Source organism: Agelaius phoeniceus, chromosome 5 (genome assembly GCF_051311805.1).
Source record: "Agelaius phoeniceus isolate bAgePho1 chromosome 5, bAgePho1.hap1, whole genome shotgun sequence".
Classification (NCBI taxonomy): Eukaryota; Metazoa; Chordata; class Aves; order Passeriformes; family Icteridae; genus Agelaius; species Agelaius phoeniceus.
Window position 1 is genome coordinate 6,575,305 of NC_135269.1, and position 27,608 is coordinate 6,602,912.

Consider the following 27,608-nt stretch of genomic DNA (forward strand, 5'->3'; position numbering starts at 1 on the left):
CCCAGGTGTCACTCAGTGGTGATTTCCTTCTCTCACAGGTATTTCAGGGAAAGGCCCAGGAGCCTCTGGGAACACGGATGCTCCTGGCAGTCCTGCTGGTGCCTTTGCTCGCATGTCGGACTCAATACCACCCCTCCCACCCCCACAGCAGCCCGTGGGTGAGGAGGATGAGGATGACTGGGAGTCATAGATGGGATCCATTGAGTATTAGTGTGAAACTTGCTGCCTGAAAAATTTTCATGAAGTTGAAGGAAGCAGGTCCTTCCTGTCTTCACTTTGGTAAGAGTGGGAAGTGTCATTAATTAAGAGTGTGTAAAAGGAAAGCCCAGCTGTCCAGCCTTACAGCCCAGGCTGTAAGGCTGGAGGGCACCAGCTGCTAGAAGCAGGTGCTCCCCTCCCTGAAGGCAGAGCTTGTGCAGACCACAGGGTTTGGACCTACTCAAGGGGCAGGTGACTCACAATGGAAGTTTCTGAGAGGCACCTGTTTCTTTCCCTGTGGGGCTAATTAACATACAGGGAGTGGGTAACAGCTCTGTGCCATAAGTACTTTCTTGTGAAGAGCCTGGAGAGGTGGCATCCAGCTGCTGAAACTGGAAAAGAAGCAAACAGGGCTTCTGAGATGAGACTTGCTCAGGATGACAGAGGTACCTGGAAACAGCTGAGGGATTATGTGGCTGTCCCTGGTGTTATTGCTGCCCTCCAGCACTGACCCATAACCCTGGAAAGACCCCCAGGAAAGTTAAATTTAAGAAGTTACTTTGAATTTAGAAGCTTAGGGGTTAAAAAGAGCAAAGCAATCCTGTGCTTAAACATGATCAAAGGAGAAGTTCTGTATTGTGGCCATATCTTTATTTCCCTTGTAAGAATGAAATGCTTCAATCTATTGGCTGCTTGAAGCCAGGCAGAAAGAGGGTGAGAAAAAACGTTACCCACAGCTGCTCCATTACCACTGTGTGTTATTCCAATATGACATAAATTAGTGGCCTGCTAGTTTAAAATTCCTGTGAAAAGCTCAATGATGGCATTGGTCAGTCAGGCCTCCTACACTTGGTGGTTGATGGGAAAAAATCATATGTGTTCAGTCAAAATAATTACTCCCCATACTTAAGTGTACTTAAATAATACTCGCCATACTTGAGTGTTTTTATTGAAAGTATTTAATCAATTTAAATAAAACCTTAACAGCTGTAAACAAGTAGGTGCCTGCTGCTACTCTCTTCACCTGCCTCAGTCCTACAACCAGTTTCCCTCCTGCCTGTGGTGCTGAAGGCTCTCTCTCACCATCATAGCACTCAGATACTGAACAGTAAATATCCACAAAGGATGCAGAAGGCAGAGATTTTATGAAGTCCATGGCACAGAAAAGCAGCAACTTGTGTTACTTTACCTAGTCTTCAGAGATATAAGTCATAATGATAAACACTGTCTGTTCTCTGCTCCACATCACAAAGCATCCAACTTGCCTCGATGGAACTGGGAACACACAAAACCAGGCAGTTTATCCTCGGCCTTACTCTAAAGGGAAAGCTCTAAAAAGGTCCAGATGAGGACAATGGGGAATAGTGACACAAAATACAAGGAATTCTGACCTTTCTTAACTCAGCAAACGCTGATCCAAAGGCAGGTTTCACCTGGGTCCTCTCCCTGATCCACTGGGGCAGTTTGTTAAAGATGGCAGGGCGTGCGTACCTGTGGTCCAGGAGCAGGATGCTTGCAAAGTCCTTCTGGTGGCGAATGGCTCTGCCTGTTCAGAGGATAAAAACAAAGAATGGCCCACTCAGTTGTTTGTTCCCATCATCTGTAATGCATCCTTTTTCCTGCCCTCCTCCTCCAGTGTATTTGGCTATCCCCCAGCCTGTCCAAGGAAGGATGATTTACCTATTGACTGGTTTACTGCCTTCATGCACAGGTTTTCAATCAGCACTCTGCTCGGTGCCTGGCCACCAGCTCTGGGCTGGAAAGAAGAAACAGGAAAGTCTGAACACAAGGCAGATGTAAATCAAATTGAGGAATCTTGCTGACAAAGTGAGGTGAATACTTTTACCCCTGCAGGGTGAGCGGGTAGCCGGGCAGACCCCAAGTGGAGAGTAAGGAGGAACAGAAGAAAGGCTGCAGTCAGAAAACTGTGTTGAGCGTTCACAAAGAGCCAACCCAAGGTGCCCTTGAAGGCAGAAATCTTGTCCCCAGGAACAGCACCTCCAGTGAGCAATGAGAAGAGACAAATAATCCTGGCAAGCAGCTTCTACCACCCTGCCACCCCCTATGGGTTGAAGGGTCCTTGCTCCCCTTGGAGCTCAGAGCTGCCAGCAAGTCCTGGTGGCATTTCCCTCCACCAGACTTCTCTGTGTTTAGGGTCACCTGTCCAGGAGCAGCCTAGAGAAGACTGTGCCCTCAGTACCACACTGTCTGGAAAATGAGGGCAAGCTAAAGGAAAATAAAACCTCTGAAGGCAGCTCTGGGACTCATGTGCTGGGAAGTTAGTACTATAAAGCAGAATTGAAAGAGACAGAGGTGTAAGTGCCTCCTACCATTGTTTTGTCAAGCCAAGTCATTTTTTCCTGGAGTTCTGGAGATTTAATGTTGGGGTAAGGCATTCCCACCATAATCACACACCTGCAAGGGAGGACTGCATTATTCTTAATGTCTCATCCTAGGGCACTTTGCCAACAGACTGATAAATTAGAGGTCACTGCACCCCTGAAAGACAGCCAGCCCTGCAAACCAAAGGCAACAATAAAGCACAGCAGTCTGACAAGCATGTGCTGAACAGAGCTGCAGAGGGATTCAGGGTGCCAGAACAAGGGATTATCCAGCACAGCAAGCCTAACTGCATTATTCACAGAAGAGTGGCCTGGACAGGCAGGTTTTACATCACTCGGCAGACCCTTCCTGTTCCTTTAAGCATCAGTTAAGTACACATTCCCCATGCAAGTACTAATGTGCTCATCCTGCTTGGAGTCACTACAGCACAAGCCACAGCTGGCTTTCCAAGGAGAAGTCACCTTACCTTCCCAGGTCATCAGAGAAATTGATCCCTTCACTCATTTTGCCTCCAACTACAGAAAGCAGCAGGGCCCCCGTCATCTGTCCTCCTGTCTGGCTGCAGCGCTGCAGGAGAGGGACAGCAACTTAAATCAGAGCAGGGAAGATTTCTGTGCTTCAGAAACACTCCCACACCTAGGCTAGAGCCTTCTTTCCTTGTTAAAAGCCCCCTCCTTCACAGCATTCCCATACCTGCTGGGCTGCCACACTTCCACCAGACTGCCTGCTCAGCTTACCTTTATGCATTTGGCATATTCCACTAGCACCTGCTCCACCTGGTTGGCTTTCTTAGGCTCCTGAAAGATCTGTCAAGCACAGTTCATCAGTTCAGCAACACAGCAATAGGAAGCAAACAGTTTAAAGAAAGCAAATAATTTTACCCCCATGCCATTAAACAACATATGGAACTGAGGTCATGGAAGGGAAAATTGCCTGAAAAACTAACTTAACCAGTGCCTTTCCTCCACCCTGAAAATGCACTATGGCTCTTTTCTGCTGGGCTCTGAAGGGAGCAGCAGCTGCTCCTGCCCCTCCAACATTCCCTTTCAGCTTTGGGAGACTTGTTCAATACTGCAAGAAGTTACAAGTCATCCAAGAGCTGAGAGGCAAAACAGCAATGTGCACCTCTTGCACCTAGGAATCAAGACTCTCTGGGGTCAGGGGACTCTACAGCTGCAAGATATTGGAGGATAGGGACAGGACCAATCAATTTGAATCATCAATTAATTCCAAGCAGGGGCTCCCCTTGCACAGTGAATAAATTAGCTTTTCATGCAAAGTCTAAATAAAGTAGTATATCTTTATATTATTCTAGCACACCTAATTAGTTACTGAAAACCTCTGCAGTTAATTAAGCTGTATTTTACAGGTGCTGTACCTTGGCCTAAAACACAAGTAGTTTTCCTAGTAAACAAGAGGTCCAACATCTGTCTTCTCTGCAACAGTAAAGAACCTACAGAATGTGTTTACCTTTGGTTAGCAAGAAGTAATATAAAATTTTACCAGTCAAAATCAGTCTTTCAGTAGAAAAATAACTGGTAATTACAAATATAAGCCAAAACTCACTTTTTGAAAAGTAGCTATTTAAGCTTCTGATTTAAATCAACTTTCCCTGTGTGATTTGTATATAATCTCAGTGTGATCTCACCACAGCAACCTCGGGAAAGTCTTGAACCTTCCCCTGCTAAGATTTGATCTTGTGTGTGGGCAGTTGAAAGTCTCACTTGCTGCACTTACACCCAATTGCCTTGCTAATGCATATCCAATTTTCTGGAGACTGCAGAAGTAAAACAAGAACAATTCAGAGTTGAAATTTGGAACAAACTGTTTGTGGCCCAAAACCTTGGAGGAACCAGGCAGAGCATTGGGACCCTGACAGGACACAGCTGAAAGGCACTCAGAGTGGTAACTCTACAAACACAGAGAAAATGAAGCACAGTGCTTCCACCCAAAAACCTACAGGCTGCCCCATGTGCCAGACTGCCAAGAATCACCAAGGCTGTGAAATATCTGGGACTGTGGTAAGTTGTTTAGCTTTCGGGACACACAAGTCACAGCCAGGGTATATGTAATTTTTTTTTCCCCTGGCACATGATCCAAGATCCCTGTACCACAACCTGCCTGACTTTCCATACCCAGCTTTCAAATACCTGTTAAGAGTCATTGCAAAGACTTCATATTTGCAGTGATCTCCCTATTTAATGTTTCTCACTGCTCCTTCAACAGGAGTCACCACTGCTAGTCTTCCAGTTCTCATCTCTACTTCTGGCAGATAGCAAAATGCCATTTGTCTTATGAACTGCACTGTTGTCTCACTCTGCCCAGCCCTTGGCTGTGCTGGTCTGTGCTCAAGGGACACACAGATGAGCCTGGGAAAAACTAATTCCCTGCAGGAGTTCAACCTGAACAGCCCCTCCTAGCCACAAGAGAACAAGCCTGCTATGGATAGCAAAGACTGTCTGCCCCCATGGCCATTACACAGTGTGCACTTCAAGGATGTATAGCTGCAATCAATCTCATTTAGATAGCAGCTCAGTGCTCAGCCACCCAGGAAGTGTAATTTATTCGTTCCTGGAGGGATTAGCTGGATAAACATCCATTCTGCTCTGTGCACAGAGCATGGGAACAACTCAGAGAGAGGTCCATAATGCATATGGGATTGTTTGGGTTTTGACACCTCCGTGGGAAGTCCCAACTGTCCTGGCTGCACAATCACCTTCTTCCTGGCTGCCAGGCGGGAGAGCAGCCCTGTCTTCTCCCAGTGTCCGTACACCTGCTTCTCGTACTCGTAGGAGGGGAAGAAGCACACCACACCTCCCGGGATCACATTGCACAGGTTGCAAAGGATTCGACCTGTCTCATCCATCTGCAAGAGAGATTAGAGCATATTGCAGCTGACAGGAGCCCCAGCTACTGCTGCTCCAATTCTCTGCTCAATCCCAGGATCACACCTTCCTTGACATGACTTAGGGGAGGAAAAAAAAGTGGGAAATATGCCAGGTCTGTGAGAACTCCCATGAGGAGCTGGGTATCACTAAAAAGCTCTTCACTGCTTGGCCTTCTTCCCTAGCCTAGGGTTTCTGTTTTGGCTGTGGAGCTGTGGTCATTCAGGAAAGGAAGGTTTGCCTCAGTGGATGGAAGCTGTCCTATTAGAACAGATATTGAGAGCTGGTTAGCACATCTGCTTGAGATTGTGCAGAGACAGAGCAGACCTAGTGTCTAGCCTTGGGTGCCCACTGGCCTGCCACAGGAAGAAGGAAGATGTGCCAAAACACCTGCAGCTGCTTCTGTGGTTTGGGATTTCCTTTGCCATGGCTTTTGCTCAGCCCCCCTCTTAAACACACAGTATACCCTGCTCTGAAATATAAGCATGTGAAGCAAAAAAAGAGATCCCAAGGAAGGGAACAAAGGGCAAACTGACCATCTGAGGCAGGTCTCTGGTCTGGTAAGTGAACTCCAGCTGCTGGTTGGAAGGACCACTGCAGAGGATGATGGGTAAAATATTTTCTGGAGGAATCACATGTCCTGGGGACAAAAACAGGGAGAGTCAACATCACTGCTGTTGGCACAAACCCCATGAGCTGAAGAACTTGAATTGCATTCTAGTGACAGAGGCAAATGTTTGCTTGGCTAAGCCAAAGTGCCTAAGTCACTCAGCTGCTCCAATTTCCATCCCCTCGGCCTCTGGGAGGAAGGCATGGCACACTGCCTGCTAATACCAGTCAAGACTACAGGGGAAGCTCAGAGTGAAAGGGAACTCACACCCCTTTGCTGCCCTGATTTTTAGGAAAGATGCCACACTGCTCTGAGTGCTGACAGAATAGTGCTAAAGGCAAACTGCAGCCCTTCCACTGCTGAGCCCTCCCTGCCAGCACTGCACACTCACCACAGGAGAACTCCACGATACGGGCAGGGTCCACGCCAGCACAGCACAGCAGCTGCTCTCGGAAATCAGCCACCTAAAACCCACAAAACAAAGGCAAGTGAAGTACCAGTGTCCCAAAAACCTCTACACCACCAGCAGCAGCAGCAGCACTGCCGGTCAAGCAAAGGAGCGGCAGCGCCCTCTGCCCGCACACAGCGGCACCGGCTCTGCAAAGCTCCCGTGGCACGATCCCAGTGGGATTCCCGGCCTTGCAGAGCTAGGATGGATCACGAGCTCCTCCCTCTGCTCTCCGTGATAGTTCCAACCCACCACCGGCTCAGCCTGGCTGCTCTCTGCCCACCCCGGCTTGCTGACAGCACCCCCGACCTGCTGAGAGCCCAGCACAGCATCCTCATTCCCTCACCGGCTGCATGGTGCCTCCAGCAATGATGACAGCACGGCATTCTTCCACAACCTTGGCAAAGTGGACAGCTGGATTCAGCAAGAGGAATTTGAGGCTGCTCTGACCAACTGTGCCTGGGAAAAGGAGAGAAGAGCAGTCAGGAGCAAGCTGTGACACAAATTCAGGGATATGAGAGATTCTCCCTCCTGACCTGGGTACTCTGGCAGGTACCCACCTCTTAAAGTAAAGACTTGCTGTTCAACACAGACAGAGGCAGCAGCAGGTAATGCCAACCTGAAAGTTACCTTCTGCTTCCTAATCTCCCTGGAGCTGTACAACAGGTGCAGTAAATTGCAAGACAAAACTTGACATCCAAAGTGGGAGCAGACCTCTGCAAATCCTGGCCCCAATGCCCTTGGTTAAAAATTCCCTTGGGATCATAAGCATCCTCAGACAGACCAAGCCTGCCAGCCTACATCACAGATGGCACAAATGCAGGTTCCAGGTTCCCCAGAGACTCTTATATCTCCTCCCTCAGTGCCAGTGAAACAACCCGCTTGTGAGTAACTCATGCCACCCCTCCCCAGCTCACCCTTTCCAGTACCTTGCTTGTTGAGAATGACTCTGCCATCTTGGTTTGCATTTGTGAGGGCTGAGAGAAATCCTTCAATCTGCATCAGTGGAGAGGCAGTTCGGAGCTGGTCGTGCTCAGCCTCCACGGGAGGGCTCTGGGGGGCACCTGCTGGCCCAAAAAAGAAAGGAGAGGCAGGCAAGGCAACTTAGGCCACACTTCTAAAGACAGGGGTTAAGCACGGAACATGCTCTACAGGAAAACAATACCTGGCAGAGAATACAATATGCAGGCAGAGAATAAATACCCATTAAAGGGAAAAATCCAAATTCTGTCTCATTGCTAAATTAAAAAAAAAAAAAAAAAAAATCTGATTTTTGTGGATGACACCACGCAGCAGAGCTACTACACACAGTAGCTCAGGTCCCAGAGCCAGCAGGTCACAGAAGTGCAAAGCTTGAGTGTATGTGGTGTGAACATGGAATTACATCATTCAGCTTGAAAGGGACCTCACTAATCCAATGTACAGTTGTACATCAGCTAGTGAGACCTGTTAAAAACACCCATGCAGGAGGACACCTTCTTCAGCCTCTCATTCTGCACATCTGCCTCCTCCCTTTCCTCATGCAGAGATGTGGGTTCCACATCCTCACTCTGCCCACAGATGCACAAGGAGAGGATGCCTGAACTCACCCTCCTTATCAGATCCCTGCTGAAGGGTCAGAAGAAAGTCCTGCAAACCAGCCACCTTCTGGTTCTCCTTGTTGGTCTTCAGAGCTGAGGCAGAGCCCCCATATCGCTCCACAAACCCAAAAAGCTGCCAAACAAAAGCCAGAAATACTAAGACTACCAACAGCAGTAATCAGAGAAGATAAGACAGATTTGCTGGCCTGCTGCTGTGTTCACAAACCAGCCTAATCAGAATGTATCAGCTCCCATTACTTTCCTACACCCACTGAATCAAAAGAAAAACAAGTTTCTGATGTCTGTTCTTCCACTGCAAGGCAGCCTACCTGGCTGGCAAATTTGAGGCCAAGCAGCACAGAACTGGCACCCACTGGAATACTGTGGCAAAGCACATTGTATTTTTCTTTTCTGGATAAGCAAGAGTTACCCTGCCCATATAGTACTTTTTAAAGGAACCAGTTTGTTTGCAGAACAGGATGGAGAAGACAAGCTCCCACCCAGCTGCTGCATGTTCCATCTCAAAGTGCAGGTGTGAAACAGCATTGGAGCACTGCTGACCATGAAACCCCAGGGCAAGTACCTTCCTGCTGATAAGGCTCTTCTCACAGTAGCGCTGAACCTGTTGGAGGAGGACAGGAAAATGAACTGGCATTCAGCACCCCTTCTGCATCCTGCTGCCCTTGATCCCTGCCCAGCAAGGCTGTCAGTTGCTGTGCTTTTGGGGAGAGCTGCACAGCTCTTTGTGGGCACCACCAGCCAGAGAAGAGTTTATTACAATGTGAGAAATGTTTGTTACCATGACATCCCACAGTGTTGAGGTGCTGTGTCTGGAGGTTCAAGGGGGAGAGTTAGGTTACTGGGGTAGCAAAATTTCTGCATGACAGCCCTTACAGTGTAGCTTTGCCTTACAGACAGTTAGAAAGCATGGGCTTTGGCTCTACTTCCAGCTTTCACACAATAATCTCAAACAAGTCGCCACCACCTGTGCCACAACATTTGCATTACCTTGAAGAGGTTGATATTGTCAATCTGGCTCTGAAATAGAAAGTCATTGATGGATTTTAGTACTGTCCCTGATAGAAAAGAGAGAGAAGGGGAAAAGAAATTATTGGCTGCTGCTGGGCCTGCACCCCTTACTGCCCACATCCACGTCCCTGACTGATAGATCCATACCCCAGGAGTTCACTCCTGTCTTACCTGTTTGGGAAACTGCCTGACTTCCAGGATTCTGGTTCACATTACCTGTAAAGCATGAAACCAATTCAAGGCAGGCTTGAATCTATTTCAAAATTAAGCAGAAAACTGAAGACTGACCTTGATGGGTACAGTGCACAAGAAACCCAAGAAGTAACTACACATCTGCAAAATGTGTCTACGCAGACAGAACACCAGCTCCCACTCAGTTTTAATTTGCCCTAGAGTAGCCCTACACTATAGAACAAGAGTGCTACTGCATCCTAAGGAATACCACCTACATTCCTAAGATCTAGGAAACAGATCATCGGAGCAAAGGAGCAAGCCCTGCAAATTCCTGTGGACCTAAAATCAAAGCAAAATATTTTCTCACAAAGGAAAGGCACCACTCAAGAAAGATTCATTCTGCAGATGCATGCTGACACACAGAGGCCTTGCTACCAGACCACCTGGAGATTTATTTCATGCAGTTCTTGTGCTACACTGTTACACATTTTATACATCTGCTGTATTCCTCACTTAGCATTTTACATCATCCTCATTTCAACTGGATCTCAAAACTACACAGAAAAGGAAACTGCCTCTACCAACTTACAATGTCATCTGCTGCTCCTAAGCTAGTGAAACTAAGTAAAGGGTTCCAATATACATCAGTCAACTTCCCCAAGTACAAACCAGCCTGCAAAATAAAACTACTGGCATCTGAACCTATACATAAGCAACACTTCCCTGCAGAGGAGGAAGGGGGACAGTGTCCTGAGAAAGTACTAACTAGCTCAGAGTTTATCATTATCCCTGAAGATACAAAAGGTTTGCTTACCTCCCAGCATAGCCACAAACTGCTCCAGTAAATACAGGATCTGCTTAATGTACATCAAGTTCTTTGCCTTCAAACGTTTCCTATGAAGCATGAGACATGTTTAGGCCCCAAAACCTCTTCAGGGACTAACCAAAGCAGATGAGCTGCAGAAACAAGTACATGAACTCTTCTTCATTTTGGTGAGTCAGGAACTAAGATTTCTTCCAAGTTCACTCTCTCTGTTTGTGACAGGGCAGAGTCATCTGGATATCCTGCCCAAGGTCATCCCAAAGCATTTATCCATGCTCTCCCCCACTGTTCCTACCATTGCACCTCTCCTTGCATATTAATTATAGCTGGTTTGTTACAATGGCAGTGATGCCTCAAGACCCTGTTGCAATAATGCTCCAAACATTCAGAGTTATTATCATTGAACACAACAATCAGCCACTGCAGGGATGGCAAGGTGCAGAGCCAAAACCCACACACAGCTTCCGCCTCCTCCTCAGAGCTTCCTGCTTCTACCATCATGCCAGTCAGCACAATGGAAGACTAAGGGAGAGACATGAAAGACTGAGTCTTTTGAAACTCTGCATCACAAAGTAGAAGTGATTAGAGGGCAATATTGGGAAAGAACTGAGTGTATAAGGGGAAAACAGAATCCTCAGGGTATCCCCTTCTCGCTGCTTAATACCAGCCCCAGGAGTCTGACTTAGATGAATTCTAGGCAGAGATAATAAAGCAAGTGTTCTTTTCATCTGCAGAACTCTTAATGCAGTAACTTTCCACTGGGGAAAAGCAAGAAAGACCCTGCAGCCATGGGGCAAGCCAAGGCATCCACAGACCTTGCCTGTGCTGAGCTGTTTTTCCCCAAGATCCTCACCTGTATCGCTCCATGTACTGCGACAGCTGGGAGTGGGCACAGCACAGCTGCACAAACAGAAAGCAGAAGCTGTTGTTATAAAGGAGAGAAGAAGGAGCACTGCTGGAAGCAAACCTCCCTCCCCTTTAGCAGGCCAGGCTGTGACTCACCTGAGAACCGCTGACCTCGGCGCTATGGATGCAGGTGATGGTGTCTATGAGGTTGTGGGCCTCGTCAATGATCACAACCTGGTCCTTCAGCTTGATCCCAGCTGCCTTCCTGGTAGGCTCATGCAGAAGCATCTGATAGGGCAGCACCACCAGCTACAGGAGAGGCACACACTGCCCTGATTCCAGCTCTCATCCTTACAAACTCTGGGCATTCTACAACCACTCATTAACAGCCCTTATCAAAGGGCCATGCAGAATTCAGCCAAGTGACTTACTCTTATTATGGGAAAAGTAAGAACAAAACCAGGAGCACATGCTTGAGAGGGGCACTGGGATGTCAGCTGAAATGATTATGCTACAATTGCATATGGGTTTAGGTTACCTTTTAAATCTCCTTTGGGGCACTGAAACTCTTCAGGGAGAACTCAGCAAGGAAGAAGAGTGGTGTAAGAGCTAAGAGTTCACCTGTATGTCAGTATTGCTTCACACTTGCTGAACTGCTCAAGTATTTCAAAATGCTGAGACATACAGCATCCTTATGAACTTCTGATGGGAATTCTCATTTTCCTTTGCTTTCTGAGCAAAACTAGAGCTGACAGAAACACAGCCTGTTTACAGACTCCCCAGTCTAAGTGACAGTACTAGAAGGAGCAGGCCATCAGTTCACTCATAGAGTGCCTGGCATTAACGCCACTAAAACTTAAGCCTTACCTGAGCAGCAGGGATAGCAAATCGACTCCCATAATATGGGCAGGCTTTGGTCTCCCTTCCTAAGGACACCAACTGCTCAATATCCTTCACTTCCACCAGAACTTCATCACGGAGAAACTGCATTTGCTCAAAGGAATAAAATGGGCACACGGTGTGACTCACACGTCTCTTCTTCCCCTCATTCTCCTCATTGCTCTTCTTTTCTAACAGCAGAAATCAAAAGAAAGCTATGAGCAACACACACAACAGCCTAAAATAACCATTTTGCAGAAACTCATGGATTTCAAAGCAAGCTTTGTCCTGTGTATTCCTGACCTATCACCTATTTTTAAATTATTCAGCAGTAACATTTCCATTTCCATAGTGGACACTACTCTTGCCAGTTAGATTTAGCATGTGACATCTTCCAACATTTCTAGCATTGAGTTAAACACAAGTATCCTTCTGTGCAGAAGTCCTGACCAGCTTGAGACACTCAGAAGATTTATCCTGATCTCAGCATAGCCTGGAGATCAAGAAAAGCACCAAGGATTCCTGTTCTTCCAACCTGTCATTTTCAAGCTTCTACCACTCTTGCTAGAACTGACTGGCAGCACCCACTGTCTCCACCCTCTCATGACACCTTTATTAGGAATTGCTTCCCCAGGCTGTGGGAGCATGTGGTATTTCTGGGGTCCCCCATTGTGGGGAGGAATGATGAATCTGACTCCATGTTCTTAGAAGGCTAATTTATTATTTTATGTTACTATATTATATTAAAGAATGGTATACTAAACTATACTAAACAATAGAGAATGGGTACTTACAAAAGGCTTAACAAGATACTACTGAAAAATTTGTGACTCTCTCCAGAGCCTCGACACAGCTGGCTGTGATTGGTCATTAAGTTAAAACAATTCACATGAAACCAAAGAAACAATGACCAGTCGGTAAACAATGTCCAAACCACTTTCCAAAACAGCAAAACACAGGAGAAGCGAATCAGATAATTATTATATTCCTTTTTCTCTGAGGCTTCTCAGCTTCCCAGGAGAAGAAATCCTGGTGAAAGGATTTTTCAGAAAATATGACAGTGACAGGAGCATTCTTACCTTGTTTGTTCTTCTGCATCTCCATGCAGCGGTCATTGATGAGCTGGAGAGCGCCCAGGCGTCGCACCTCCTCGTTCACACACAGATTCTGGCACGTGCAAACAGAGGAAGAGGAAGGGAGTCAATTCACAGCTGAGTGCCCCCATGTGCACTCCCTGCTGTAAAACAAATGATTTTCTTTAAAGCAATCTCAGGCCAGACTCCAAAAATGAAAAGTCTACCAGTTAGACATTGTATATACTAACTGCTATAAACATGCTCAAAACTCACAGAAACTTAGGAGGAAAAAATGAGAAAAAGAGGGCTCACTGCTACACAACAGCTTCTGAAAAATGCTGCCAGAAGTATTAGTTTACTAAGAGGAGCACCTTCTCAGTGACTCAGACATCTGTAATACTCCATATTAGCAAAGGTAAAACATATTCTTGTATTTACATCAAAGGGTAAATGACCAAAACAGAGTTCACAGAAAGATGTACACCACACAGATCTGTGTTGCAACCCATGGCTGCCTTAGTTTTTCAACAGGAGACTCAGCCTGTCCCAAGGTGACTTCTGTGGCACCAGATCCTCACAGCTCCTGGCAGTGTGTTCCTGAGAACAGCAGCACGTACCTGCCTGGATCCCAAGGAGACCAGACGTGTGTCCTTGCCAAAAGGACTTTTCTGCACCTCATGCACAAACTGGGACAGCTGGGAGTGAGTGCGGCTGCAGTAGTAGATCTGCAGTGAGGAACAACAAAGGGAAGACAAGAAGAATATGGAAGCCATTCCCTACCTATGACCAATCCTACAAGGAAGCAGCCAAGCACTTCAGCAAGGTTCACCTTGCTCAAGTCTTCAAAAGCACAAGGGAAGGCACATGTTTGAGTGTCACCTTAAAACTGCTGAGGCTAAAAGCCCCATCTTTGTTTTCTCCTCTGCATTTGCTTTTGTTGCCATTTAATTTTCCAAGGTCTCTATAAAACAGGGATTCACCATGGGAGAGTAATAAAACACTATTTATTGCTGTGTTCTTTTACAGCGAGCCACAGCAAAAACGAGCACAGCAAGCTGCTTAGGCAGGCAGTGTAGTCCAGAAGGAGATGAGCACAGCAGAACTAGCTATCTTTATCAACAGACCTGGCAGCTTTTGGAAGCTAGCTCCTAAATCCTTCTGTACTGTCTGACTGTTGGAAAGGTGCGAGGAAGCCATCATTCTGCTCACTCCTACACTATTCTATGAAGTGGCACTATTTAATTTCCTCCTCTCACCTTAGTCACATGCTCCTCTTCCAAATCATCATCATCATCTTCTTCCAGCCTAAGAAAAGAGAAAGCTTAGTTTCCTTTCAGCAGACCACTGACAGTATGAATCAAATGAAGCTCCACCACAGGAGTGAGGTCTCAAGAGAGATGATTAAGTCATCTCAAAAAAGAGCCTCAGAACTCATCTCAGGTGGTAAAAGAAAATTTAACTTTTTAAGAACAGGGTTCTCTTTAAAGGAAAAATCTCTCCCGGATTGTGCCTTTTTTCCAAGTTCAAGAATTTTTTCTTCCTTTTGATTGAGGAGCCTCTAAGCCTCAGGCATAAGCTAATCAGTGCTGTACTATTATTTGGTGACCTTATTTATTTATTTTTGTAAAGCTTTCCCATTAGAAGCAATTTACCACCCTCCAGATACTGCATAAAGAAGGGCTTCAGGAAAGCATTCAGCTGCCATTGCGCTCCTCAAAGGCAACAGCAGTTAATGTTTGATAAACTACTTACATATAAAAAAAGTAGTTAAGCGTTCTTCAATTTTAAGGTAGAAGGAAATGTCTAAACATGAATTAGTAAATTTGTAATTTAATTGTGTTTGATTTTCTGTGCTGAAGTACGGCTTCTGGCTTTCTGCATAAGGCAAATGCACGGGAGACAAAAGTGTGCATGGGATTTTCATGTCAAAGCTCTGTCTTAAAGAAATGTGAACATCTCTGCCTTTAGAGTACCAAAAGATGCCAGTGCTAATCTGCAGAACTGACAGCTGACTGGTATCCTGAGTTCCATTCTGCTTTTCTAATGCAAGGAACTTGATCTCAAGTCATTCACCCAGCATCCAGAGCCACTCTTTGGGAAGCTGGGCATGGATAAAGGCAGGACACTGCTACACATTTTAAGATGCACTTTCTCAGAAAGCACTTCAGGTCACTCAGATCGGTCTAACAAAAGTTTATAAAAACCAAAACAAACCAAACTAAAATCCCCCCCAGACAACCAATTAAATAAAACCCCAGAAAAACCACCACCTTACACTGTTTGAAAAGGTGAGAGACACTTTTTAATAAAATCTGCACAGCTTCTTTAATCAGGGCAAGACAAAAATTAGATGGAAAATGTTTCCTTAGCATGGAATCCCCTCAGTCCCCGTCCTTACCCAGATACCACTTTCTTTTCATCATCACTCTCATATTCAGCAAGAATCAGCTCCTCCTCATTGTGATCCAGCTGGTCTAGAGCATCCTCTCCAGCTCCCTGTGAAAGAGCCTCCTTGCTGAGCTGAAGAAGGCGCTTTGCCTCATCATCCTCACATCTCTGGAAGGAATACAAAGGCACAGCATTTCCCATATAAAAAAAGAGTGGCACAGGGGTTGCTTTATGGCATGAACAGGGCAGAAGACAGCACAGGTCTCTCACAGAAGGCTGAAGCTGTTCAGCCCTACAGAAATCAGCTGTTACCAAAACCAAAGACCTGCCCACACAGATGGTTATGAAGGGGAAACATAAAGGACCTTCTCTGCAAAAGGCCTGCTGAACTAATAGACCCTCAATGAAATGTTCATGTAATCCAGTATTAGCTGCTTAAAGTGGCCCATAAAAGATGTCTGCCTGAGAGAAAATGGTATGTAAATAAGCCTGAACAAACAAACATGTAAAGACATAATCAAACACTCTGCACATTTAACTCAAAGCTAGAATCAGCTCAGCATCTGGTTTAGAACAAGATTTCTCTTCCTGATTTTTCTCCAGATGTATGACTGTTACTCTAACACAAGTCTACCTCTCTACAAAAATTCAGTTGAACTGCTGAAGAACAGTTTTCTGATTAACTTCTGTGTCACAAAAAAGAAAAGTTCATTTTTTTCCATCTCAAAACAGTATCTTCCAATGTTAATGAGCATTTTATTACCATGGAATATACAGAAAATGCAGTTAGTAAGCACTAACTTAGAAAAGAAGAATCAGTCGCTTTTCTAAATCTCCATCATATTTGCCTCAGTTGCTTTCTTGCTTTTCATCATGCTTCTCATTTCACATGCTCTTCAGTCTCTTTTAAGAGACAAGTTCTTTGTTCCATTTGGTTTTTATTTGCCATTCTCTACTATTTCTGTCATATCCTTTTGACAGGACTTGACCAAAACATTACACAGTATTTGAGATGGAGCACACTAGAAATCAATAGCCTGGCAGCCTAATAAATCTATCTGGGGACCTGAACTGAGTATTTCTGGGAAGTATAATTCATATAATCAAAAACCATCAAGAGCACTGAGGCCAGTTCATGCACCTAAATGAGAGGAAATATGTATCTGTGAACTTTAATACCATTTTTATTCCAGAAATACAGACTGTTTCACATATTTTCATAAAACAGAGATCTTTCCAAAAAAAGCCTCTGAGTATTAAAGCTTTTTAAAGAAAAGCAGAAAGCCAGAAGGCAATCAGAACACACATCATTTCTGCCCACACACAAAAATTGTCACAGAAAATCATTGATGCACAAATTGTTTTTCACACCTGCACTTTTAAAATTTAACAAATAATTTCAGATGACCAATTTCAGAAACCTCATACAAAGAGCTCCTCAAACAGATGGGTTGGAAAAGTCAGTGTGAAGTCACACATAAGCAAATATGAACAACACTGAAGGTAACCAAAACAGAAAGTTTTGATCTCTGTGGAATAACTCACCTTCCTCTTTGCTGCGTATTTTAACTGCACGTTTTGCCGAATTTTCTCAAGACGATCTTCTCGCTTTTTCCTTCTGATCTGCTCTTCCTACAAAAATGGGGGAGTGTAGGCAGGATTACGTGGATTTAGTCCTTAACCCTTGGTATCACTACTTAGGCTCTGGGCATTGAAAAAAGAGTAAGGGAAACAAATTTTCCGGGACAGGGCCAGGACAGGGTTCTGTTCTCTCTGCGTGCTCCCCTACAGTGTTACTCTGCTCAAAGCAATACAAAGCAGTAATTTCCTGTCTTGGGCAACCTGCAGTCAAAGACACACCACCACCAAATTTGCCTGACGTGTTCTCCACTCACCATCCAGGATACAGGAACAGTTTGCCCAGAGAGGTGCTGGAGTTCCCAGGAGATGCTAAACAGCCTCCTGGACACTGGGTACCGCGCTCTAGGGAGAGGCCGTTCTAGGCGACCCCCAGGGTCCCTTCCAGCCCCAGCCACGCTGTGTCTATGCGATATCAGCCCTCGTTATTTCATCCATCCTCTACACACGAGCGCATCCCCACCTTCAGCCTGTCCACCATGTCCCGCTCCTCTTTCCTCTGCACGAAGGCCGTGACCCAGTCCGGCTGCCCGGCCGTGTCCGCGCTCCCCGGCCGCGCCTGCTGCGGGCTCAGCCCGTCCTGCCCGCCGGCCCCGAGCGCCAGCAGCTGCTCCTCCTCCTGCCGCCGCTTCTCCTCCCAGTCCCGGAGCCACGCCAGGGCCCCGCAGATGAGGCTCAGCGATTTTCCCTGTCACGGAGAGCCGGCAAGGTGAGGAGCGCTGCCGCCACCGCCGCGGCCCCGCCCGGCCGCAGCCGCGGCTCGGCCCCGCCGCCTCACCGTGCCCGTGGGGCTCTCGAAGATGCCAACCCGGCCGGCCTCCAGCGCGCCGTACAGCGCCTCCATGAACTGCTCCTGGATGCGGTACGGAGTGTAGGGGAACGGGAACCGGCCCGGCACTGGGCCCGCTGCCGCCGCCCCGCTCTCCATCCCGCCGCGCTTCGAACCGAGCGCCGCGGCCGCGGCCGCCCCTTCCCGTGACGCAGCGGAAGGAGCGCCCCGCGCTGCTCTCTATGCACAGAGCTCCCTTCCCGAGCTGTCATCCCTTTCCCCGTCCCCTCCCGTCACGCACGGACAGAAAATTACATTTCAGAGGAAAAAAAAAAGAAAGAAAAAAAAAAGTTTTATTTAGGATGAGTGAAAAATGCGTATTTTATGATTGGCTTTTCACAAATATTAAAATTAATATTGTAATATAATATAAATATTATGTTAGAAAGTTATGCTGTAGTAATTTTCTTGAGTATTGTGTGTGTTAAATATAGTTTTGGGTTATGACATAATGTTAAAATAGAAACTATGCTATGTAGGATACTTTTTTTAAGGAAACTACTTGCACCGAGATAGCAGCTAGAGGACACCTAAATCTGTCAGAGAAAAAGAATTTATTGCTCTCCCATCAGAAGAAACGAACTTCATCCTGCCTCGCTCAGCCCTTAAGACACTGCCAGGATTAAGAGGAAGAAGCTGACACTGACCTGACAGAATCCTGGGTTTGAATGGAATATATGCATAATGTATGAGGTGTATGAATATGCAATAGGCTATTGCTTTTAAGGGTTAATCCTCTGTTAATGTGTGTTCTTTTTCAGGCTTATTTTGCCCAGAAAGAGGTACCTGGACTTCCGTAAGTCTTTGTTTTTATTGTCTCATATTATCCTAATCCAAATTGTCCAAATTATTATTACTCTAATTATATTACTATTTTATAGCCATTATATTACTATTAAACTTTTAAAATTTTAGAAACAAGTGATTGGCATTTTTCCCAGATGGAAACATACAGTAATAAAACACTGCCATATAGAAAGGGTTTATATAATACTCAGTCCTGTATTTGAACTGTATATGTTCATACCCTGGAAACAACAGTGACCTAAAGAAGAGCAGCATAAAAAGAACAAGACAACTGCAATCAGTCTCTGGACCAGCAGTGAGAACTCATCGTGTACTGGTTCAGGTTAGGCCATCTGGGGGCAAATCCTTTCTTTCTGGGTTAAATAATATAAGGCTATATTTTTGTCCATGTTTTGTTGATGTCCGATGTTGGAAGCAGTTTCAAATCAGCAACAACAAATCTGGGAGAAGCTATAGACTTCCCTTCAACTGGAAGCACTTCTGCATCCAGGTTTTCTGGAGCAGCCATTGGTTTTGTGTTACCTAGCTATCATGAGGTAGGAATTCCTTATCCCATGTAAAGATTTGGAAAATAGAAAGAAAAGAGAAACAGATTTAAGTTCAGACTATTCATTTAGTTTCTTCCTTGCAGTCATAGCCCTTTTCCTTAAAAAGAAAGCTCTGCAGAAAATTGTATCTAGATTTCATCTACAGAACAGATAGACAACTGAGTAAAATTATAAACTGGTTTATTAACCTTTAGACTGAAACATTTGGAGGCTCCTGGTTTTTCATAGGTTATACTCATTTGGAAACACACGTTGGAAATTCATGCTAGAGCGTGAGGTACAATGGACAGCACTGCTTACAGACTGAACATCATCCTGTCACATGGAACAAGGTGTGATGCAGCAGACTAAACCCCCCTGTTTCAGATGATCTGCAGATTTTGGAAGACACTACTACACTGGTTATACCGATCCCCAAAGTTTGTTTACAACACTCAGGGCTGAAAAACATTTGCAGTACAAACAAAGGTACTCAAAAGCACCTCAAAGCAGCAAACTGACTCAAATATTGTCAAATATTGTCAGCACAAAAAGAAGAAAAAGCCATACTTTGGTTTATGTCTTTTACCATTATGAGTATGTTCTTTGCTGAAAAATACACAAGATTGATTTCATTTTGGACAGGGTCTTTTTGAAAGGGTATTTAGATACAGGACTTTTCCATACTCTGCCTACAGATCTTCCTGGAAGCAGAATCTATTTACTGAGGGAGCAGAAGGGGCAGGGTGAGTGTGGAGTGTGCAGCATGGTACAGCCCAAATTTTCAACATTCAGCTCTTCCCTTCCCAGACATGCTCCATGCAATTTCTCACCTTGTGAGCAGTCTCTCTACTGGCTCAGTGTTGTGCTGCTTCTGGTCACAGACCTGCTTCTCTTCATTCATCCAAAAGGTTAAAGCCAAGCTGGGGACTGCAGGTCCTGATCAGAGGAAGGAAAACAGGCATAATAAATACTTGTCATGGTAGCAGTGCTGTAGGGTGGGATTACAGGAGGATAAGTATTTAGGAGCTGAAAGTAACCTAGACCATAGGAAAATGATGCCCAGAAACACGCATCAGGGTCTCTGTCTGTCCTTCCATGCACACCGTGACACCCCTGTTCAGGTCCATTGACCAGGGCCAGTTCAGGTAGCACACACAGGTCAACGAGATGTCCAGAGAGCTGCCTGACAGCTCACTGCCTTCTCACAGGTGTCTGGATGTTTGTCCTGCTGCACTTCCGGACCAAAAATGTCTCCTGATGATTTTTGTGTAAGAAAACTATTGATTCCTCAAACCATTTTCTCTCCATCACCTTTCTTTCTGGTGTTTTCTGCCATGTCTGGAGCCCTGTTTAGTGCTTTGTGGATCCTGTCTTAATGGATCAGCCAAGCACACACAGATCTGGGCAAGAGACAAGATTTGATCTGCTCACACATTATCAACAGCAGCAGCCCAAAGGCAGAATTTCCTGTCCTGTGCTCCAGAAAAATGGCTGTTTGACTGCCTCTTTCCAGATGGATTTTACAGGGCTGGCAGTGAGCAGAAAGAAGGAGTCACACACACCTGTCCATGCACAAACAGTGCCTGGGGGAGGGGGCAGCAGGGAGGAAGCAGGAGCAGCAGAGGATGGAGTGTTCGGAACGCAGGTGTCTGTGACATCAGTGGCAGAGCAGCACAGGTGACAGCTCCAGCAGTGCAAGTGGGCCCCAACTGTCACAGGCACTGCTCCCAGTGCCATGACGGCCTTGTGGGCTTATCTGGCTTTGTCTGGTGAGTAGGACATGTCCCTCCTCCAAACCCAGCTGTGGGGAAGGGCAGCCAACCCAGCTGCTCTGCACTCTCCCCATTACTCCTCAAAAGGAAGGGATGAAGCATCCTCCAATGCCTCAGGTGCAGAGATCCATGGGCTTGTAATTTTGGTAGTTTTCACCCCTGGAGTTGGTCTTTTATTCATCAAGGAGGGCCACAGAGCGACCTAAGAGCCAGACAGGAGTCTGATCTGGATGCAGTGGGCACAGGCTGGAGCAGAGGTGGAGGCTGGAGATGCCGTGACAGGGACAGCTGGGTGCATTAAACCAGACATGAGCACTAAGGCACAGGTCAGGAGCTAATCCACAAAGCTAAGAGGGAAGAGTTGGCCCAGCAAAGCAACAGGGGAAGCAGGAGAAAGAGGTCTGAGAGAGGACCTTGGTTGAAGACCTATTTAGCCAGAGGAAGGGAGTTTGCAGAGGCCAAAAATCTTGGAAGGAAACAGTCTACTTGCTCCAGCACCAACAACAGAGCAATATTCTCAGTTTCAGCCACGACTTCCAAGACATTTCTCCCAGTTCAAGATTTGAATCTCCAGAGCTTTGGTGAAGGTCCCTCAGCCATGTACTGTCACTCCTTTCAACATGAGTGAAGCAAATTTTCCACAGGTCTGGACCTTCCATCTCTAGCTTGTTAATTCATTTTCCATGTGCTGGATCCTGCACCCAGAAAAGGCAACAGAGATGTGGGTTCAGTCCTCCAGCTCTTCCAAACATGTTGTGGTTAGCGTTTCCTTCTCCCTCTGACTCCCTGCACTCTATTTTCCACCAGTGCTCTTGGGCTGGGGCTGCATAGCTGGCCCTCGGGGCACAAAGGCACAGGAGCCAGGAACACCCCTCTCTGACCAGGAATACCATCAGTTCTTCAAGTTCCTGAGGATCACCATCCAAGCCAGAACCGCCTGCCAGCTCCGCGAGCTGTACGGCTGCAAGAACTCACTTGTCCAGAGGCTGGATGAGTACGAAAACCACGGAGTCATCCCTTTAGGTAAAGCCAGCCATGATTCCCAAGGGCAGGCAGTTGGACATGGACAGGAGTCCTGCATGGCCCTGATCACTGGGAGAGGAAACACTCAGGATCTGGGGAGGAGAAGTAGGGGGAGAGAGGTGGGTAGCAATCCTGCAGTGAGAAGAAGGCATGTGCTCACGGGCAGCCTCTCTCACATTTCATTGGATCCACGGAAATCCAATGGATTCCCTAGGACCAATCCCTAGGACCAGCTTCCTCTCGTCCCTTGGGTCATGAAGATGACCAAGAAGCAGTGGAGTTTCTCAAAAGGTCCCCATGTGACACAGGGGGGTTTTCTTGGAGGGATGTCACTCCACAGGGAGGTTATTGCAAAGGGGGATGCCAGCACTGGAGTCTGTCACTGGGTCTGTGTCTTTATTTGCCTCTTTCTAGGGCCTATATGCTCCGAACTGCCAGAAAACCCTTCCTTCCACAATTTCTGCACCTTTTCTCTTTATCGCTGTATTATGAAACAGTATTTCCTTAAGGTGAGTTATTTGGCTGTTTCCTGGAGACTATGGTGTGCTCTGGGCAATTTATAGGCAAAAGAGAGAGCCCTAAATACGAGTAAGTAGGAAGACAGAAAGCTAAAAGACAGGGAAGATAGAAGAGAACCATGGGCAGCCCATCATGCAGGGGCACTCACACCAAGCTGATTAGCTAACACAGATGGCACCTGCAGCCCCTTGCCAAAAAGGAGACTTTGTAGGAGGCATTCTTCAAGAAAATGAACCTCTGAGGACCGCCTCAGCCCTCTTCCTTAGCTCTCATTCCCAACCAAGTTGAGACAATCTAGGTTTCTCCAGAAGAAAGGGGGATTTATGTAGGCCAGAAGAGAGTAAAGAGAGCTGTGAATCCCAAGAGAGGTTTATGAGGAGACTTGACAAAGAAAGGATATGAAGGTTTATATTTCTTTCCTGGGCTCATCTTAGTAGGAAATGGGAAAGATGAGATTGTGCAGTGAGAGCTAAACCCACAGAAGAGGGCTGTGCATAGGTGCCTGCTCCTAAGGCTCTCCAGAGGAATGTTTTCTCCTCCACAGAGGACTGTGTGCCCAGGACGCCCAGAGACACAAAGCATTCAATCCGGTGCCAGCCCCATCGTGAGCAGTGATGCCATGCCATCCAGCAGCTTTGGCCCCCTGCCAGCTCCCCCCATGCCTCCCACACCTCACTCCAGCCCCGAGACAGAGGCACCTGTGAGCCCCACCTCCTTCCCTGTGAGCACAGAACCAATTCCCTTCGGCCCAGAAGCCACAGAGGTGACAGCCAGTGGCCAGCAGCAAGGACCCCTGCCCAACAGTGACATCGAGGATCTCCTCCTGAGGATACTGGACAGCCAGGTGCAGACTTCACTGCAGACAATGAAGTTGTTGATGTCTGTTGGGAAGGCAGTGAAGGAGGAAGAGTTGCAGAAGGCTGCCATGACCCTGCTGGTGGCTCTGAACAATGCAAATGTGTCTTGGTCACCAACCAACTGATACAGCTAAACAGTGTGGTAAACACAGGGGAAAGGCCATCTCTTCCAAATGCATGGTGAAACAGAGCCATGGGAAATGCTATTGCTCAGGATTCAAAGAAAAAGATGGTATCCTCTTGGAAGTAAATGTATTGAAAAACTGTAAAAACTGTTTGCTCACCATTAATGGTGTCCGTTGTGTCATTCAAGGGATGTCATGGGACAATGATGGCTTTTCTTCATTAAATGCAGGTGTTCCTGCTCAAAAGCATTAAGAGAAGACCTGTCTTTGAAAATATGTATGTGAATATACATACACAGATGTACAAGGGGTGCTCTACAAGTGCAGGAAGGCTTCATCCTGCAAGGGAACTGTTGGTCCCATGCAGTACTGGGGTTGCACATGGTTGATATCTACTTCTGAAATGTAGTTATGAAACACACAGGATAAATATTCATATTAAGAGCCTCTTGTCTCTCACAAGAAATCAGAGAATCTGATTCTTGGAACTTTGGCTGAAGTGCTGCTTCTTTTCTGAACACTGAACGTGCCTGTAAGTAAAACTGTGTGAAGCCATCTGGAGTCTGCACTTACTGCTAAAAGGAGAGCGGGAGCTCTGCAAGAACCAGCTCCGGTTGTCTGAACCTCCATTCAGAAAAAGATGGTGTTACCTTAAACTCAGTCCAAGCTCCAGTGGTTTTTTGCTTTCAGGAGACCACCCCTGAAGTGAAAGTCCCCTATTCACCTTTCCTTCTGCAGGCTTTCTTGTTTTCTATTCCACCAAGGGCTCTCAGGAGAAAGGGCTCAAAGGCAGCTCTCTCAGTGATGCACCACACCAAGCAACATCCCTGTGGATTCAGTCTGGGATGCTGCTTTCCTTTACACTGCTAAGTGACACAGACAGCTGAGTGAAATATTGGCTCTGTGTCTATCCATTGAAGGAAGTCCTTAGGAAGATCTCAAAATCACAGGTCCTCCATTGTCCTGGGAATGGGAGATTATTGCTGGTGTCCTACACTTAGGACCCAGTCATATCTTGTCTCAGACCTTGTTGAAAATGAGCAACAGTGGTGACAAGGATAGACAAGGGATGAACTTAACTGCAAACTTTGCATTAAATCTGTCTTACATGGCATAAAAAGTGAAACTGCTAAGATAACATGAAGTAAACAAGGAGACATAAAATTTAAAAAATAGTAGCTGTACATAGTCTCAATTTTGTAATATGGAGAAATAAAGTAAACAAGCAAAATAATTTAATTGGAGAGAACAGCTGACCACAACAGTCAGATGGACTTAGTTCCTTCTTGACTGAAAGAGGAAGAAGGAAGGTCAAGCCCTGGTATAGGGCTGCCCAGGGCAGTGGTGGACTCACTGACTCCAGAGGTGTTCAAGAAACAGCTTGACATGGCCCTCTGTGCTCTGGTCTAGTTGACAAAGTGGTGTTTGGTCAAATGTTGGATTCAATTACCTTGGAGGTCTTTTCCCACCTTAATGATTCCATGCTCCTAAGAGAGTGGGATGTCTTCAGTGGTTTGAATGCAGCCTTTCACATCTAAAGGATGGAAATGACAGAACTTCAGACTGCTTTCTGTGTGCCCTCATAGATGAATCAGTCAGTATTGCATGTTTAGTATCCCCAAGACTGATGGCTTCTATAAACCTTCAGTCCCTTTTTAACATTTTGGGTGCTGGTGTTTCCTCCACCCCCCCTTACTATCAAAATTCTTAGGGTTTCACTAGAAGCCTAGGTGCTGGAAACATCACCTGATGCTCAGAACAGAGAGCATTTAATATTTTCTCCACTTGAATGTGGTATCTAAATTGGTCAGAATCAACTTCCTAAAACAATTTGAAGCATTAAAAAGCAGGCATTCTTTATGTGTGCAGGACACACAGAAAGTATCTCCTTATTCTGTGTGTGTGGTGAGGCTTTACAACCAAGGTATTTATCACACATATTCATTAAAATGTGCTTCTTATCCAATACATAAGCATCACCTTTCTAGAAATAATTTGAATGTTTTAGTACCTTTTGACAATGACAGGGAAGGGGAAATTACTTTCTGTCAGTGTTACAGTGTATGTCAAGTAACAACCTCAAGGAACTTGCTGACAACTCAGCACTTAAAGGATTTGTGTTGTGATTTTTTCTTGGTATGAACTGGAAGGAAGGAGCAAATAAAATTCCTATCCAGAGAAGAAGAGCAGAGCAGCAATTACCCAAATTATAACTGGTCTAACATGGTGCATGGGAGCTGTATTTCCTTTGGCCTTCCTACTGATGAGGCTCCAGTAGCTGTTGGTTGTCATTCTTCTGGTACAAATTACAGTCTTCTACAACTGGATTGATGCAAAAGAGATTGCATTCAATCTGTTTTAATTATCCTGATATTGTACTGTTTCCTTACATAGCCCATTAGTCAAAGCTGTGGGATGCTAGAGCTGACTTGACTTCTAGAGGTGAGGCAAGTGACTTTTGTTTATGGAAATAAATTCATTTACCATTGTGTCCAGCTGTGTTCAGAATTTTGTTAGGCAATCTGTGCCCTTAGTAGTCTCTCTGTCTCATGAAAGGAAATGGGTAAACCCTCTAAATTGAAAGAGATGTGGTAAAATATCTGTGCTGAGTTTATGGGAAGCACAAAGATAAATATAAACTTGGCAATATATTTCACTGCAGTATTGGCACCTGACTACAGACAGGAAAGCTAAAAATGCAACAGCAAAAAAAAGTGAAGAAAATTAAGACAGAAAGACCCAGGGTCACACATTTATGAACTAGATAGCTATTATTAGTTTAATTTAAATGGTTTCTTACCACTTGAGAGAGTTTCCTATATGTTCTTGTCTAGCAACTAAATGATGCTTCCTTCCCACTCACTCCCACATATTTTTTTCCTCCTCCACACCCACAGTAGCAGTGGCCTTACATTCAGGAAATACCAGCTGAGCCTTTTTTAGCCCAGTGTATATAGCTGAATTCAGCGCTCTTAATTTTTTTTCAGCTTTGTTTTACAAGGTTTACAGACATCAAAATGTTTTGGCATATTTAAACACTGAGATCAGTTCAATTGCCCTTATCTTTTTGTTTAACACAGAGTAAATTCTGCTTTGTCAGGCTGGGGTATGTGAATGCATGTGCATGAGAGGAAATTCAATGAGCTTCAGTGCTGAGAGCAGCAGATTATATTTTGCTCTTCTCAAAGCAAGTAGATGTGATTACAGTTCACCCACACACATGAAAAAAAAACCAGAAAAACCAGAGTACAGGCCCTTAATATGTGTCAGGCTCTGGGTTTCCAGGTTGCTGCTTTGACATAGAACATGGACAGAATTGTGTGGTGTTTCTATATTTGTATCTTGGATTTTTGTGTGACATTTCCAGCCACAGAGGTGGTCTCTGTGTGGCATTGGTTGCTAGCAGCTCACTTTGCATTCACTGAGTGGATCTTGCACAGAACTATTTTTACTGAAGACAAAAAAAATCTGTCTCAAAATGCTATAGCAAAATTTTGTGTATTGAAACCATCCCAGCCCTCTCCCACAAGCTATGGAGTCCTTAGCAAGACACATTTCATCCTAAGCAAGGAAAAAGAGATTCAGAGACAGCCTGGTCTTTTTGAACCATTAATGAGAGACAAAATGTTAGCATAAATGAATGGGACAAACCCAATATTTCACAAGGACCTATGAAGAATAGATACACACAGGTTTAAATAATCACAAAACCTTTTCTCTTCATAGTTACCTTAATGACTTGAAAGATAGGTGAAAATTCAGTACAGGGGGCTCTGTCTAAATGTAATTGATGATGAGTTACTTTAATAGACTTCAGGTCTGTTCTTCAGGTTTCAGTGCTTTTCTCAAGGTGGCTGATGGTAATTTACAGAGGTGGCAGCAATTCCTTGAAAGCTGGAAGCACCACTGATTTTGACCTAAGTTTTCAGGTAGGGAATTGCCAGTCACTTCTCTGAAGGTTTCAGCTGCTGGGTGAAGGCACAAGCAGCACTGGCTCTTCACTTTGAGATGGCAAGATAGCCAATGAATCAATGCTCTCCTTTTGATAAAGCTCCTGGGCAGGGGATGGTGTGGCACTGTTTCTAGAAGTGGGCATTTTTGGACATCTCAGATATAATGATTTTCCCAAGCAGAAATGTGCATATATTATACCTCAGGAAAAAAAATAAATTGCTATCATACAGAAACATGCAGGCATACATCCAGGATAAGGAATATTAATGGCACAC

General features: G+C 45.5%; 3 protein-coding genes across 11 annotated transcripts in view; 2 read left to right on the plus strand and 1 right to left on the minus strand.

The window, feature by feature from the left end:
* The window catches only part of WASHC1 (WASH complex subunit 1), a 38,120-nt gene extending 36,925 nt beyond the window's left edge, over positions 1-1,195 (plus strand). For all 5 annotated transcript variants that reach the window (XM_077178228.1, XM_054630966.2, XM_054630971.2 and 2 more), the window contains one exon: positions 39-1,195. In XM_077178228.1, coding sequence (XP_077034343.1) covers positions 39-190 — 152 coding nt within the window. In that variant the 3' untranslated portion in view covers positions 191-1,195. The remainder of the gene's footprint in view (positions 1-38) is intronic.
* Positions 1,140-17,887, minus strand: DDX11 (DEAD/H-box helicase 11). 5 transcript variants are annotated; one of them, XM_054632202.2, is made up of 26 exons: positions 17,696-17,887; positions 17,381-17,605; positions 16,825-16,911; positions 15,290-15,447; positions 14,148-14,196; positions 13,509-13,616; positions 12,895-12,982; positions 11,804-12,006; positions 11,093-11,245; positions 10,944-10,990; positions 10,082-10,161; positions 9,265-9,309; positions 9,073-9,140; positions 8,648-8,686; positions 8,074-8,197; positions 7,414-7,548; positions 6,831-6,943; positions 6,428-6,500; positions 5,963-6,066; positions 5,258-5,407; positions 3,279-3,347; positions 3,008-3,108; positions 2,529-2,613; positions 1,879-1,954; positions 1,590-1,744; positions 1,140-1,473 (listed from the first exon to the last, which is right to left on the minus strand). In XM_054632202.2, the coding sequence occupies exons 1-26, from the start codon at positions 17,843-17,845 to the stop codon at positions 1,444-1,446; spliced, it is 2,715 nt and encodes a 904-aa protein (XP_054488177.2). In that variant the 5' UTR covers positions 17,846-17,887; the 3' UTR covers positions 1,140-1,443. The 5 variants fall into 5 exon arrangements, 3 of the variants coding, with proteins under 3 accessions (XP_054488177.2, XP_077034341.1, XP_077034342.1); XM_077178226.1 differs by having other exon boundaries at positions 7,414-7,551; XR_013182268.1 differs by lacking the exon at positions 1,140-1,473 and adding an exon at positions 2,045-2,196 and having other exon boundaries at positions 1,682-1,744; positions 7,414-7,551.
* LOC129119955 (uncharacterized) lies at positions 17,638-26,987 on the plus strand. Its single transcript, XM_077178229.1, has 5 exons — positions 17,638-18,432; positions 18,508-18,542; positions 21,663-21,878; positions 22,293-22,387; positions 22,942-26,987. Coding segments are annotated over exons 1-5 (786 nt in total). The 5' UTR covers positions 17,638-18,430; the 3' UTR covers positions 23,380-26,987.
* Positions 26,988-27,608: the final 621 nt, after the last annotated feature.

Coding starts and splice junctions, on each gene's coding strand:
- DDX11 (XM_077178226.1), bottom strand. CDS start 17,845: ATGGAGAGCGGGGCGGCGGCAGCGGGCCCAGTGCCGGGCCGGTTCCCG. Junction 3,109..3,278: donor AATATGCCAAATGCATAAAG/GTAAGCTGAGCA, acceptor CCTCTCCTGCAG/CGCTGCAGCCAGACAGGAGG. Junction 1,474..1,589: donor CGTTTGCTGAGTTAAGAAAG/GTCAGAATTCCT, acceptor GTGTGTTCCCAG/TTCCATCGAGGCAAGTTGGA.
- LOC129119955 (XM_077178229.1), top strand. Junction 18,543..21,662: donor AAAGAGGTACCTGGACTTCC/GTAAGTCTTTGT, acceptor ATTTTCCACCAG/TGCTCTTGGGCTGGGGCTGC. Junction 22,388..22,941: donor TGAAACAGTATTTCCTTAAG/GTGAGTTATTTG, acceptor TCTCCTCCACAG/AGGACTGTGTGCCCAGGACG.